Raw genomic sequence first — 15,845 nt, forward strand, 5'->3', positions numbered from 1 at the left:
ATACTCCAGAGCTGCACTCACTATTCTGCTGGTGGAGTCACTGTGTACATACATTACATTACTTATCCTGTACTGATCCCGAGTTACATCCTGTATTATACTCCAGAGCTGCACTCACTATTCTGCTGGAGGAGTCACTGTGTACATACATTACATTACTTATCCTGTACTGATCCTGAGTTACAGCCTGTATTATACTCCAGAGCTGCACTCCCTATCATACAGTTTCAGAGCAGATATATCCCAGCATTCCCTGCTTGCAGACAGTGGTCCTTACACCAGGCTCTGTGCAGTAATCTGATGCAGGAAAATCTGTACTGCCCCCTGCATTATAGGAGCTCAGCTAAGCGGTTAGGTGGAAGTCTGCCCACAAGCTTGTTGACTGTTTCCAGACAAGTACAAGATAAATAATGCAATATATTTACATAGCGACTTGTTTATAGATTATAGAAAACTATGAAATCGTAGCTGCCACAATAAAATATCCTCCAGTTGCCAATTTCACCCAGAAGCGTTTTGCATGGGCAGAAGCCGTTCACCCGCGCCCCACATCCCACCCTAATGGCATTACACACTACAGTAGAGAGAACAAAGCACACGATGCAGATAATGATCTTTCCAGTTTTTTTAATCCTTTTTCTTGTTTTATTAGCAGACGTCTGTGGCTGCATCTACCAAAAAAGTAAAATTAAAAATAATAAAAACCTGACTGAGATGCGTATGATAAACGGGGCAGAGACGGCGGCTCGACTTACAGTCACATGTAAAGAGCAGGGATAGAAAAGACAGAAGTTTCCGGAAAAGAATAAATTACAAAAACAGGAACCTCATGGGACCCGGAGAGGCGGACACCTGGTGGCGAGTGACCGGCCTCGGTCTTCAGGACTGATCATGTGGCTGCAGGAAGGAAACGTGGAAAAGGTGGAATTCGTGGCTTGAGAAAACCTCATATGGCAACGTGTTGGGGACCGCGCACATCTTTCTCAGGCCTGCCGGGACTATAGGCCCAGGAACTGCTTGCACTAAGGCACTCCAAACTATCATCATCATCATCATCCCAGCAGGGACAGACCCCCCACCAGCCTAATACAGGGGACCGAGGAATGACTGGATTAGGTTTTCTTAGGAATTTATAAAATCGAGGGGCAAAAAAGAAAAAAAAAAAAAAGTCTAAAAGGATTTTGGTTTCCTTGCATAACGCTGCCCTGACATCACCCGTCCTCCTCGCCTGGTAACACACTCCCACCAAAAGTCTTGCAGAGCACTGAGGAAAACCACTCTCCTGAGACACACCGCTCCATTTTCCAATCTGCAGAGCGCTGCTCCTCTAACCCCCCCCTCCCACCAAAAATAGTTGTCAAGTGTCCCCCTCAAATGTCAGAATACAGTGTGCACCCTCAAGTCAAGCGCTCCCCCTTACTCCCTCCCACATCAAGTCAGCACATGAACCCTAATAAGACTTAAACAAGGAGAAGAGAGGGAGGCAAAGTCTGCAGGGTCTTCGGCCCCTCACAGCGTGTGCTGGTCCCACCGCCAGAAAAAGAAGGGAGGAGGGGAGAGGCCCTTGGTGAAGTTCGAGACACATCAGGGAAATAGTGGAGAGACCCTGGCATCGGAGGGGCAGGTCACAGGAAGTAGTCGGCGACAGGTTTCTTGGAGGGAATGCCTCTGGTCTCTTGCGGAGCGGCTTCAAAAATGATGAATTCCTTCTGAAGATGCTCGTCCAGCTCGAGAATGGCAGCGACGTTTCCACATCTAGACGGGGCAAGACAGGGTTCAGAGGGGCAGCCCCAGGGACCACACAACACGGACCGTACAGAACAGACAAATACTCACCTATAACAGTAGTTTGGCGCAGACCATACAGTCAAGACGGTCTCATTGAAGTGCCATTTATAGCCTTCCATGACCAGCTGGTGCGCCCGGCAGATCATATCGATGTTATTTGCTGAATTGAACTGCGCTACGACATCACTACCAAACAGGTAACCGGCTCCCCGAGGGCTCACGCCCCACCCGGTGGTATCTGGAGGGTCAGAAACACCAGACTTAGCAGGAGGCCCTGACATATAGAGCGCTGCTCCGGGTACAGGCAGGGTCCGACTTACCTTCTGGATCAGACCAAAGCAGGTCGCACATGGGGCCGTCGTGAGGGACCTCCTGCTTCCGATCAATGGTTCGTATCTGGTCCAGGGTCTGTATTGATGGCGAGAGTCCACCGTGTACACAGAAGATCTGGGAGAGACACGATCAGAATAATCACACGGAGGCAGAGAAGTGAGACGACACCCCAGCAATCAGAACGGGGGCCAGAAACGCAGCAATCGGGAGTCATTTATTACACGGCTCCCATTCAACTACTGCAATATTTCTTCCACTACTCCGCATACCCCAGCAATGACTAACCATTCGTATGAGAGGTCAGATATAAGCTCTGGAGCGGCTCTTACCTTTCCATCAATAATGGCGGACAGGCTAAGATAGTCGAAGATTTCCGTGCAGTACCGCCAGACCGTTACCGAGCCGTATTTGCGCAAACATTCATCATAGAATCCATAGACTTGTGTGATCTGTCGACTTTCATGGTTCCCACGAATCAGTGTGATCCTGTCAGGGTAGCGAACCTGCATACACAAGGCGTCATTCATTACTGGAGAGCAGTAGACGAGCGTCTGTGACGACAGTACAATCTACAGGGTGTAATTAGACTAAAGGCGCCCCGGTTTGGGCATGCTCAGCTTATCGCCGGCTTCCCCTGATGACTGGAGCGGAGATCCTGCGGCTCGGAGCCTCCGCTGATCGCTGAGGGATGCGGCCGCTGATTGCAGCATTACACGGCTCCTATTGAAACCGCCAGGCGCTAGACCCGCCAGTGCCGCTCCAGGTAGCGACCTCCGCTGTGGCCAGTAGATAAATAGTCAAGTAGTAAATGGGACAGACACGGAGGGGGATTTCTTACCTTTAATGCTAGGAGGAGGAGGAATGTTTCGACACTGTAAAAGCCGCGGTCCACAAAGTCTCCCATGAACAGGTAGTTTGTTTCTGGAACATCCCCCCCAACCTGAAAGCAGAACAAGAACAGATCACGCCGACATCCCAGTCACAGCCCCTGCGCCGCAGAGGCCCATTATACAGGAGCCCCCCAAGATACCGCGCGTTACCACTACTCACCCGGAACAACTCCTTCAGGTCATAGAATTGGCCGTGGATGTCACCGCAGACCTAAGACGACAAGAATCAAATACAGGATTATGGCACCGCAGCGTGTAACACAACACATATACGGGGGGGCTTATAACCGACCCCCGCAGTGTCTAACATGGGACAGGAGCTGTAAATAGAGCCGGTCATACACAAGATAATGATCGGCCACAGAATAGTTTGTACGAATGTTCCCACCAGCAACAGAAACAGCCGTATTCAATCGATTAGGTCATGCACGTCGCTTTGGGCGACCACGGACAAAGTATCCCAATTCAACTGCTCACATAGAGAAGCCTCCGGCCATCACGAGCGCTCCTTCACATGATGGTCGGCCGAACAGTCTCATGTGTATGGCCAACTTAAGACAATGTAAAGCAATGACCATGAAGAGTCAGCGGCACCGAACAGTTCTTACTGTGACAGGGGAGTCCACCCTCTGGACATTGCTCTCTTCAACTAGAATCTCCCTGGAAAAGAAGAGAGACAGTTAGTGAGCGTGCCCGCAGAGGAAACAGTCTGCCCCGCCACTGGCATTACCCACACTCACCGGGCCTTGGCACAGAGGGCTTTGACTTCGCTCTCCTTGATGAGCTCACAGCGTCTCAGCTGCTCAATCTGCCGGTCGAGGTCACTGATTTCAGTCATGGCTCCTTCTTACCGAGCCTCTGATGGGAGTAAGAGGAGGCGGAGGTTAGTGGTTATCCCTCTGATAATGGAGCACACGGGATCACACTATTGCTGTAGGTTGCCTTAATACAGCGTACAGAGCTCCTCCTGGCTCCATCCTGGGGTGGACACACTCGCTCTAGTGTCCTCACACAATACCCCCTCCCTTATTCTGGCTGGTGCCAGGAGAAGGAAGGGTTTCAATGTCTTCAAACCTCCTACACTGTTTGACGCCATTTTCTGAGCGACTGCACAGTGTAGGAGGATTAGATACAGGGCTCAGCAAACAGTATCACACGAACATAAATTACCTGCTCCTGCTGCCGCCTCGCTGGTCTACGCTCCTATTCCTCGCGCCTTTGCTTTGTTGAACATATGGCCGGAAGCCGCGGCTGGAAGTATTCATTTTACTGTCCGGCAGCGGACTCCGGTCCACATGATTATGGAACCAGATTTCGCTCTACAAACGAGCTTGACTTTGGTCTGTGTGGGAGCGGCGCATGCGTTGTTCCCACACAGACAGCGTACGCTTCTGAGAATGGAACGGCTCCCGTTTGCATTCTCTATGGGGTTGTATGTGCCGTTTTCCTTCTCTATATGTGTCGTTAAGTGACAGATGAAAAAAAAAATGGCAGCCCCCATAGAGAAGTAAAGTAAAAATACATTAAAAAGTAAAAAATGAGAACACAAATAAAAATGTTATTATATTTAAAGCAATAGAATAAAGAAAAGAAAAAAAAATCATGACACCTTCCCTTTAAGCAATGCTTCCTGTTATGATTGCTCAGATGGCTGTCGTACTGTGTGCTCTTCATGGGTTGTGACGCTTAGGCTGGGTTCACACGAGGTCATTACGTCCGTAATGGACGGAATGTATTTCGGCCGCAAGTCCCGGACCGAACACAGTGCAGGGAGCCGAGCTCCTAACATCATAGGTCCCTGCCTCTCCGTGGAACTACTGTCCCGTACTGAAAACATGATTACAGTACGGGACAGTTGTCCCGCAGCAAGGCAGGGACTCCCAGCGTCGTACATAACTATGATGCTAGGAGCCCGGCTCCCTGCAGTGTGTTCGGTCCGGGACTTGCGGCCGAAATACGTCCGTCAATTACGGACGTTAATGTGCTGGTGTGAACCCAGCCTTACCCTTCTGTTTAGGATGTGCCCTTATTTGTCTTGTTCTTTTTATTATGGGGACACATAAGAAGAAAAGGCTATCGCTGCAATACTTAACGGAATGATACATGAATATTCCATATGTCCCTACCCTTACAGGATCCAGCGTTATTTTACAACCGGCTGTCATGTCATTAGAGCGACAGTTAACGCCCTGCCTGTCTACAAGCTCCACCCCCTAGACTTGTCCAAAGAGAAGTGCAATCTATGGGTATGTGCACACGATAACTGCATTTACGTCTGAAATTACGGAGCTGTTTTCCGGAGAAAACAGCTCCTGAATTTCAGACGTAATTGCTCGTACTCGCATTTTGCGAGGCGTCCATTACGGACGTAATTTGTAGCGGTTCTTCATTGGATTCAATGAAAAACGGTTCCAATTACGTCCCAAGAAGTGTCCTGCACCACTTAGACGACGCTGTTATTTTACGCGCCGTCTTTTGACAGCGACGCATAAAATTACAGGTCGTCGGCACAGAACATCGGCAAACCCATTGAAATGAATGGGATGTTTGCGGACGTATTGGAGCCGTGTTTTCAGGCGTAATACGCCTCTATTACATCTGAAAATAGGTTGTGTGAACGCAGCCTAGTCTGCTCTCCTAAATCACAACAGCTGCAGATATAATGGAAGAAACGGAGTCCCTAATAGCTTAATACTTTGCAGCTGTTGCTCCGTAAGGCGTACCTGTACTTTCAGAAAACTTTTCACAGGTCAGAATTGATCGGTGGGGGTCCGATCACTGACACTTCCACTGATTGCTAAAACGAAACAGCAGAAGTGCTCTGGTGGTGCTTTGCATATACTTAGTGCCGCTAGGACAAGGCTTAACAAGCCCAGAGGCAAGTAGTGTTATCATGGGGACACAAACCTGTAACATTAAGCCCTACTAACTGAGGATACTAAAAATACACTGATCAGCCATAACAGTAAAACCACCGGCCTAATATGGTGTAGCCGCCCGCACAGGCCTGGACTCCACAAGACGTCTTATAGGGGGTTTCCCCATCAGGGACATTTATGACGTATCCACAGGACATGCCATAAATGTCAGCTAGAGCTGGGACCCGCACCCATCTCTAGAACGAGCCCCCTAAACCTCGTTTTAGCTTTGTGTTCCCAGTGACACTTTCGATTTCCAACCATGCAAGAAGAAGCCAGTGTAGATCACTGCGCTCCGCTGTTTCCGTAACCTGAATGCGTGGTTTCGGTAAATGCCGTTCACATCTATGGGACCTGTGGACACAGCGTAGCTCGTTTTCTTCCTACATGGAATTTGGAGACGACACCTTGAAGTCTTTGTCACGTTCCTCCGGGGAGTTATCCTGCTGACAGGGGGCACTGCCATTAAGGAATACGCTGCCACGTCGGGGGGTCTGCAGCAATGTTTAGGTCGGGGGCGCGTGTCACATCCACATCAATGTCAGGACACAAAATTTCCCAGCAGAGCATCACGCTGCCGCCGCCGGCTAAATGTCTTCCCATAATGCATCCTGGTGCCATCCCAATGTACTTTCAGTGCTGAACAAGGGTCAGCAGGGGCGCCCTGACCAACGTGCGGCCCCATATACAGCGAGTTGCGATGCTCTGCGTATTCTGACACCTTTATCAACGCCAGCAGTAACTTTTCCAGCAGTTTGTAGTGCAGTGGGATCGGACCAGGCGGGATAGCCTTCCCTCCCACAGATCAATGAGTCTTGGGGCGCCCATGCCCCAGTCGCTGGTCACCAGTCCTTCCATGGAGCAGTTTTGGTTGGTAATAAGCGCTACATACCGGGAACAGCCCACAAGACCGGCTGTTCTGGAGATGACCCGGTCGTCTAGACATCACAATTTGGTCCTTGTCACGGTCCCTCAGATCCTCACTTCTCCTGCTTCAAGAACGGACTGATCCCCCCCCCTTGTCAGGCACCATTGTCACCAGATAATCCATGTTCTTCACGTCACCGGTCAGTGGTTTTTAGGTTACAGCTGATCGGTCTATATGAAGTCCCATGTGCCAACCCTCCGATAATACTAGACAATGGCAGACTACGGTTTTTCAGTTCCGCCAGGGTTATTATCTGGAAGGAGGGACATACGGCAGTGACGCAGGATTAGATTATACACTTTCCTATAAATATAAAAAGGCAATAAACTTATATTCCCGTAACATCACAACTTCTCCGGATATCTCCCGGCTGCGCTGTGTGAACAATCTCGCCACGTCCATAATATGTAAGATGGCGGCGGTCACGTGGATAAATCACGTAACTGCTTCGACTGTCCCCGCTTCAGCACAGGCGCTATTAATCAGCGGTCGTGTGATTTATCCACGTGACAGCCGCCATCTTACATATTACAGACGTGGCGAGATTGTTCACACAGCACAGACGGGAGGGCATTTATTGGGCAGAAGTTGTGATGTTACCAGAATAAAATAAATAAACAGTTTATTGGCTTTTCAGAGTTTCCTCTGTAATGCGGCCACCACGAATGATACAAGCTCCGTGACGGGAAGGACGCGGCCCCTGTAACATCGGAGTATTACACAGGATTGCAGAAGGACTTCACAAATAGAAGTTGTCATAAGGCTGAGGGGGGGGGGGGGGATGGGGGGGGGGCAGAATAAAAGGAGGGGGAAAAGCTGCACTAAAAAAAAAAACTGAAATCAGAGACTTCAAATAGCGAAGAAAAATAGTCAGCCGGGCAGGGAGATGACAGCGCTGACCCTCCGCGGATAACATGCATTCTGCTCCGGTTACATAAGCCGTCACATGGTAGAACGACCGCTCTGTGTACGCAGCGCTGCGGGGGGGGGGGGCTAATCCACAAACATCTCCTTAATATAACCCGGCCACAACAAACCCAGGTACACAGCGCGGGACAAGTACAAAGCAAGGGGGAGGGGGTCTCCTGCAAAGTGTAAATCACCACTCCAGACAGAACTAAAGCCTCGTGACTCCACCTGCGCAGTCCCCCCCCCCCCCCCCCTGCGCTCATCTGCTTCAGATGTCTCATGCCTTCATTGTCAGCTCATTGGGCTGCTTTTTCTGTCAACCAGTCACCTAAATGGGCCCATCCTTCCGTCCTTCCTTTTCCAGCCCCCCCTGGCTGTCACCGTTCAGACAACCCCTCCACACGGTGAAGAGACATCCCTGTGTGAATCCGTGGCTATAGAGCAAAAAACATGGAAGTGACTTTCCCAGATCATTAGGGAGGCGTCTGACAGAGCAGAGTTCATCAGTGAGGGAGGAAGTAGCTAACTTCTTCTACACAGATCTCTATAGAAATAAACACGGCCGCAGCCTGGGACAGGACTGAAGGAATAGGAGAGTCCTGGGATTGGTTGATATCAGTTTTTCTCTGGGACAGGAGATCTGCACGTTTTCTGCGCCAACTTAAAATGCTCCTTAAACGCTGGATTAAGGTAAAATGGGGGAGGGGTAGTTTACCTCGTGCCCCCTGTCGGATCGACTCATCATGCCTGCACTGTATGGACAGGATATTTACAGAGCCTATGGACTTATCCACACGTTCCAACCCTGGCAGACATGACTAGTCGATCCTGCAGCAAGCGCACGTAAACAAATAACTATCCCCCGGCAGCCGAGGTCCTGGAGATCAGCGGTCAGATCATCCTCCTCTCCCAGTGAAGCGATTATCAGGCGCCATCTTCACTTTGTGCTGGTACTGTATCCACATGATAAGCAGCGCCCGCTATATTACAGTATAAATAAAGTTTTTTTGCAGTTGAGCAACTAAGCATGGCATGTGATTGCCCCCGATCATCTGCTCTGCCACCCTCCCGTGACACTGCCCGCTGTACTCTCTCCACTCGTCTACAACGTGTAGCATTCAGAACGCTCAGTGCCGCTTATCACGCGGAGCCTGGAGTTCCATCAGAATTTCAGATTGAGAACATCCCCTGCAGTGAAGTATTTTGGGTGTGTAAATCTTAAAATCCCCACAGCAACAGATTACAGCAAACATGAGGACGCCGAGGACTCTGCACATACCTGGCTGTGCAATCCTTCCCTCTGGTTATGACTCAAACAGCAATATGTCAAATCCATGGCAGTCGTACTGCGGTTCTGGAACTTCCAGGTCCAGGAATAGAACGCTAGAACTACAGTGAAGACTGACACAGGTGTCAAGCAGAGGGGTAGAGGAGGGAGCACATTCTGTTTACATACCCCCATCACATTCAATCACATCTGCTCTATATAGACCGGTCCCTATATCCCATCCATACATTGTAGACATTACTAATCGATCCTGCATAAAGCACATTATAGTAAAACCACACGGAGAGTCTCTAGTCATCACAACAGTCGGGGGGCAGGAGCCCGGAAAGTGGACGGTCCATCTTCTGGCGCCCGGGCAGCATCTTGCCATCGGAGTTACAATGGTGACACTTGGCCACTGATCTCTGCACTTTCATCGGCCTGTCTAGTGCCAACACACAAAGTCCCGGGTACACGATCCCTCACGAGACAGATCTCCAGCAGGCACAACGGCGGGCACCGCAGGATCGGTGCATTATACCAGCTATGATATGGACCCCCCTATGTATATAGCGCTCCTTGACTCGACATCAAGTGCTATTCAGCCACGAGAAAGCTGCAGGTAACCAGCACCGCCGCTAATGAGGCTCCCACAGGCGGATACCGAACAGCAAATCACATGGTAAAATCCTCCCTCCGATCATCATGGCACATCCAAGTAACAACCCTGACATATAGATCTGCTGAGTATGGTCGCTGCGGGCAGTATATGGCGGCATCTATTGGACTATAGCATAAGTTTTCCTGTCAGAGGACACAACAGTAAAAGGGAAGCTCCGCCAGCGACATGTGCACCATACAGGACCTATACACAGCAAGGGAGAAATGTCAGAAGATCATATATTGTGCTATAGGTGACCTGCAGTGTCCGTCTACTGATGGAAAGCACCATGGGTTATACAGCTATTATCTGGTCTATAGAGCACGGTTAGTATACACAGAAAATATGTCTAGTTCACAGGGGGATATTTTGTGCGCAAAAACGAATTCATAGACACCTATAGAACTATATATACACACACAAGATAGCGATATATATATATATACACACACACACACATATATATTACACACATACTAAGAGACCTCCAAAAAACAGCGATCAAGGGATTACTCACACAGCACCTATATAAAAACATACACAAATCTACAGGAGAGACACACACTCCATAGGGGATTCATACAATATAGGACATTACATAAAGCACACATCTACAATTCACCTAAGCACATCTATAGGGCCTATTCACACACACACACACACACACACACACTTTTACAGGGGACTTTTATTAAAAAAAACACACAGATCTAGAGGGAGCCCTTCACATAGGTGCCTGTATAACGCATATATAGGGGACCTACACACTTAGTCTTTATATGGACACAACTACAGCAACATATGTAACAGATGGACACAGAAGGGAACTCTATGTACATCTATAGAAGAGCGCCCCCTCCGCACGCACAGCCCCCTATAGAAGAGTGCCCCCTTCGCAGCACAGCCCCTTACGGAAGAGCGCCCCCTCCGCACGCACAGCCCCCTACGGAAGAGCGCCCCCTCCGCACGCACAGCCCCCTACGGAAGAGCGCCCCCTCCGCACGCACAGCCCCCTACGGAAGAGCGCCCACTCCAAACGCACAGCCCCCTACGGAAGAGCGCCCCTCCGCACGTACAGCCCCCTACGGAAGAGCGCCCCTCCGCACGTACAGCCCCTATAGAAGAGCGCCCCCTCCGCACGCACAGCCCCTATAGAAGAGCGCCCCCTCCGCACGCACAGCCCCCTATAGAAGAGCGCCCCCTCCGCACGCACAGCCCCTATAGAAGAGCGCCCCCTCCGCACAGCCCCCTATAGAAGAGCGCCCCCTCCGCACAGCCCCCTATAGAAGAGCGCCCCCTCCGCAAGCCCCCTATAGAAGAGCGCCCCCTCCGCACAGCCCCCTATAAAAGAGCGCCCCCTCCGCACAGCCCCCTATAAAAGAGCGCCCCCTCCGCACGCACAGCCCCCTATAGAAAAGCGCCCCCTCCGCACGCACAGCCCCCTATAGAAGAGCGCCCCCTCCGCACGCACAGCCCCCTATAGAAGAGCGCCCCCTCCGCACGCACAGCCCCCTATAGAAGAGCGCCCCCTCCGCACGCACAGCCCCCTATAGAAGAGCGCCCCCTCCGCACGCACAGCCCCCTATAGAAGAGCGCCCCCTCCGCACGCACAGCCCCCTATAGAAGAGCGCCCCCTCCGCACGCACAGCCCCCTATAGAAGAGCGCCCCCTCCGCACGCACAGCCCCCTATAGAAGAGCGCCCCCTCCGCACGCACAGCCCCCTATAGAAGAGCGCCCCCTCCGCACGCACAGCCCCCTATAGAAGAGCGCCCCCTCCGCACGCACAGCCCCCTATAGAAGAGCGCCCCCTCCGCACGCACAGCCCCCTATAGAAGAGCGCCCCCTCCGCACGCACAGCCCCCTATAGAAGAGCGCCCCCTCCGCACGCACAGCCCCCTATAGAAGAGCGCCCCCTCCGCACGCACAGCCCCCTATAGAAGAGCGCCCCCTCCGCACGCACAGCCCCCTATAGAAGAGCGCCCCCTCCGCACGCACAGCCCCCTATAGAAGAGCGCCCCCTCCGCACGCACAGCCCCCTATAGAAGAGCGCCCCCTCCGCACGCACAGCCCCCTATAGAAGAGCGCCCCCTCCGCACGCACAGCCCCCTATAGAAGAGCGCCCCCTCCGCACGCACAGCCCCCTATAGAAGAGCGCCCCCTCCGCACGCACAGCCCCCATAGAAGAGCGCCCCCTCCGCACGCACAGCCCCCTATAGAAGAGCGCCCCCTCCGCACGCACAGCCCCCTATAGAAGAGCGCCCCCTCCGCACGCACAGCCCCCTATAGAAGAGCGCCCCCTCCGCACGCACAGCCCCCTATAGAAGAGCGCCCCCTCCGCACGCACAGCCCCCTATAGAAGAGCGCCCCCTCCGCACGCACAGCCCCTATAGAAGAGCGCCCCCTCCGCACGCACAGCCCCTATAGAAGAGCGCCCCCTCCGCACGCACAGCCCCTATAGAAGAGCGCCCCCTCCGCACGCACAGCCCCCTATAGAAGAGCGCCCCCTCCGCACGCACAGCCCCCTATAGAAGAGCGCCCCCTCCGCACGCACAGCCCCCTATAGAAGAGCGCCCCCTCCGCACGCACAGCCCCCTATAGAAGAGCGCCCCCTCCGCACGCACAGCCCCCTATAGAAGAGCGCGCCCTCCGCACGCACAGCCCCCTATAGAAGAGCGCGCCCTCCGCACGCACAGCCCCCTATAGAAGAGCGCCCCCTCCGCACGCACAGCCCCCTATAGAAGAGCGCCCCCTCCGCACGCACAGCCCCCTATAGAAGAGCGCCCCCTCCGCACGCACAGCTCCCTATAGAAGAGCGCCCCCTCCGCACGCACAGCCCCCTATAGAAGAGCGCCCCCTCCGCACGCACAACCCCCTATAGAAGAGCGCCCCCTCCGCACGCACAACCCCCTATAGAAGAGAGCCCCCTCCGCACGCACAGCCCCCTATAGAAGAGCGCCCCCTCCGCACGCACAGCCCCCTATAGAAGAGCGCCCCCTCCGCACGCACAGCCCCCTATAGAAAAGAGCCCCCTCCGCACGCACAGCCCCCTATAGAAAAGAGCCCCCTCCGCACGCACAGCCCCCTATAGAAGAGCGTCCCCTCCGCACACAGCCCCCTATAGAAGAGCGTCCCCTCCGCACACAGCCCCCTATAGAAGAGCACCCCCTCCGCACGCACAGCCCCTATAGAAGAGTGCCCCCTATAGAAGAGCACCCCCTCCACACAGCCCCTATAGAAGAGCACCCCTCCGCACGCACAGCCCCTATAGAAGAGTGCCCCCTATAGAAGAGCACCCCCTCCACACAGCCCCCTATAGAAGAGCACCCCTCCGCACGCACAGCCCCCTATAGAAGAGCGTTCCCTCCACACACAGCCCCCTATAGAAGAAGAGCATCCCCTCCACACACAGCCCCCTATAGAAGAGCGTCCCCTCCACACACAGCCCCCTATAGAAGAAGAGCGTCCCCTCCACACACAGCCCCCTATAGAAGAGCGTCCCCTCCACACACAGCCCCCTATAGAAGAGCGTCCCCTCCACACACAATAGACCTCCACACTGGGGGAGATTTACAGGCCCTCACATCGCTCTATTGGGATCCGTCACTCTGGTCCTCGCATGTATCGTCCAGTCGTCCACACTTCGATATAGAGGAGGAGCCCGGCCACACAGCAGCATTCGCCGGGTACGGGACAAACCGTCACCGGAAGGCCCTGAGGCGATGGAGTGGGAACGCGGATGGCCCTGGAGCTCGATGGGGCGTTATTACCTGAGCCGCGGTGTCCGGTTTAGCTCGGGCGGTGACGGCGCTCCCTCCTCCGGTGTCTCCCGCTTCCTCCTCCACACACCGAGAGCGAAGCACCGCGACAGGATGACGTCACCGCCTTGTCACTGCCACCTCCCCTTTCAGCCTTGCCTGGCAACCGGCCGTGACGTGCCTGAGGCGGGAAATCCTCGCTGTTGAATTCCGAAGCTTTATTGACAACTCTGTGAACAAAGACAAGCCTGACTGAATGGAGGCCTTATATCCTGGCCCTGATCTCAGGACGGCGCCACATGAAAGGACAGACCCTCAGGGAGGTGCAGACTATAAGAGACGCTGTTCAGTCCATGCTGGGAGTTGTAGTTCTACACACCAGAAACTGCCTCTAAAGCTGCCTTCTTTTTATTTCCCCTTATAGTAGCGACAACTTTTGCGCAACACCTTCTTTGTATGACCGTTACCTCATCAGACCACGTACAATAGTCGTCAAAGTAATTCCTATGGCGACGGTCGCTCATGTGACATCCGCATAAACACAGATTATTGCATTTGCAGAAATCCCCCATAAAAACGCGCTGGATCAGAAATGGCGCAGTTTAAAAAAACAATAAAGAAAACCTGCACCATCGAAAAAGCGGTTGTTTGGTTTTTTTTTACAAAAAATGGGAACTCAATTTTGATTGGCTCACGCTGCGGCTGCGCTGATCACACGGCAGACGACGATTATTATGGACGCCAAGAGCCAAACGTCCCGATTCATTCCCCATCGTGTTTCGCTGCGTTCCTTGCAGACGCTTGTCGTTATAAAGATGGCTGCCCCGGACGTGTAGAAACAGCGGCGGCGTCAAACATAAACGACAACCAACATGGCCGCCACTACAGCTCCGGCAGGGGTCGTCACTCAGCTTTCCAGCCTCCGGAGCAGCAATCCTTCCTAGTAACCCCGTGTTACGTCACCCGCTCCTGTAATGTTCAGCAGATTCTGCGTTCGGGACTCTGGGAAAGCTGGGTGATATGTAAGATGAGATTTAACCCTATAGGGGATTAAATACGACCGTACATTTTACATTTCAGGAGGTGGAGACGAAGATTCGCCACGAGTTCCGGAATTCATAGTAATGATGGAAGACGAGGAAACCGGCGGACATCAGGAGAGGCCATATTTGATATGTAAATGAGCATCAGTGACATCACCGGGTACACGTCTGACACCTCACGCCAGCCTCCGCCTCTGTGTTATATCCGGGTGCGTCACCCAACTTATCCAGACCCACGAACGGCAAAATGTAAATACCGGGAACCCCCTGACAGAATGAAGAGTTTCCCGTAATATACAAGAGGATCAGAACTAAGGCCACGTTCACACGCAAACTCAAAAACGTCTGAAAATACGGCGCTGTTTTCAGGGGAAAACCACTCCTGATTTTCAGACGTTTTTAAGCCACTCGCGTTTTTCGCTGCATTTTTTACAGCTGTTTTTGGAGCAGTTTTCAATAGAGTCTTAGAAAAACGGCTCCAAAAACGTCCTAAGGGTATGTGCACACACACTAATTACGTCCGTAATTGACGGACGTATTTCGGCCGCAAGTCCCGGACCGAACACAGTGCAGGGAGCCGGGCTCCTAGCATCATACTTATGTACGATGCTAGGAGTCCCTGCCTTGCTGCGGGACAACTGTCCCGTACTGTAATCATGTTTTCAGTAGTTCCACGGAGAGGCAGGGACTCCTAGCGTCGTACATAAATATGATGCTAGGAGCCCGGCTCCCTGCACTGTGTTCGGTCCGGGACTTGCGGCCGAAATACGTCCGTCAATTACGGACATAATTAGTGTGTGTGCACATACCCTAAGAAGCGTCTTGCGCTTCTTTTTTGGCCCGTCGGAACAGAACGCCGTTTTCCCCATTGAAATCAATGGGCAGATGTTTGGAGGCGTTCTGCTTCCGATTTTTCGGCCCGAAAAACAGGCGAAAATAGGCCATGATAACTTACTGGGGTGGGACCTCTTGTTCTCTTTTCTTCTGTCAGCCGTTTCTGCTCCTTTGCTCTTGTAGGGGGGTCCAGCGAGTATTTAAATTACAGCAGACACTTTTGGAGCTATCAGTCACAGAGTCACTCGAGCTTTGTAGAAACGCACAGCCCCTGCTCTGACTGGATTTAATGTAACGTGTGATCTATGTGTTAGACGTGAAGTAAAGCGTTCAATGTTTCCTGCAGAGGACGTCACTACACGATTTACAGCAGCACCCGGAGCCCCATCGTACAGACGGCGGCGGGTTTCAATGATTACCCACCAGATGGCGCTGCGTTTACAAGCCACCACCCAGAAGCTTGGCAATGGTGCGGCTGCCATCCACGGTCGGGTTTAGAGTCGAGCTGCGGCTTTGTA

The 15,845-nt window shown here is 52.6% G+C and overlaps 1 protein-coding gene across 2 annotated transcripts; it reads right to left on the bottom strand.

The window, feature by feature from the left end:
- Window positions 1–612: 612 nt before the first annotated feature.
- On the bottom strand, window positions 613–13,641 carry PPP4C (protein phosphatase 4 catalytic subunit). Of its 2 annotated transcripts, none has more exons than XM_075830879.1 (9): window positions 13,463–13,641; window positions 3,752–3,869; window positions 3,620–3,671; window positions 3,172–3,222; window positions 2,960–3,061; window positions 2,451–2,624; window positions 2,109–2,235; window positions 1,837–2,026; window positions 613–1,755 (listed from the first exon to the last, which is right to left on the bottom strand). In XM_075830879.1, exons 2-9 carry the CDS (start codon window positions 3,847–3,849, stop codon window positions 1,626–1,628), a joined length of 924 nt encoding a protein of 307 aa, XP_075686994.1. In that variant the 5' UTR covers window positions 3,850–3,869; window positions 13,463–13,641; the 3' UTR covers window positions 613–1,625. The 2 variants fall into 2 exon arrangements, with proteins under 2 accessions (XP_075686994.1, XP_075686995.1); XM_075830880.1 differs by lacking the exon at window positions 13,463–13,641 and adding an exon at window positions 13,277–13,430.
- Window positions 13,642–15,845: the final 2,204 nt, after the last annotated feature.

Source organism: Rhinoderma darwinii, chromosome 6 (genome assembly GCF_050947455.1).
Source record: "Rhinoderma darwinii isolate aRhiDar2 chromosome 6, aRhiDar2.hap1, whole genome shotgun sequence".
In the NCBI taxonomy this organism is placed as follows: domain Eukaryota; kingdom Metazoa; phylum Chordata; class Amphibia; order Anura; family Rhinodermatidae; genus Rhinoderma; species Rhinoderma darwinii.

Excerpts from the sequence above, each read along its gene's own strand:
- PPP4C (XM_075830879.1), bottom strand. The coding sequence starts at position 3,849 with ATGACTGAAATCAGTGACCTCGACCGGCAGATTGAGCAGCTGAGACGC. Across the intron at positions 3,223-3,619 it reads GGGTGGACTCCCCTGTCACA|GTCTGCGGTGACATCCACGG; the intron begins GTAAGAACTGTT and ends TTGTCGTCTTAG. Across the intron at positions 1,756-1,836 it reads GCGCCAAACTACTGTTATAG|ATGTGGAAACGTCGCTGCCA; the intron begins GTGAGTATTTGT and ends TGCCCCGTCTAG.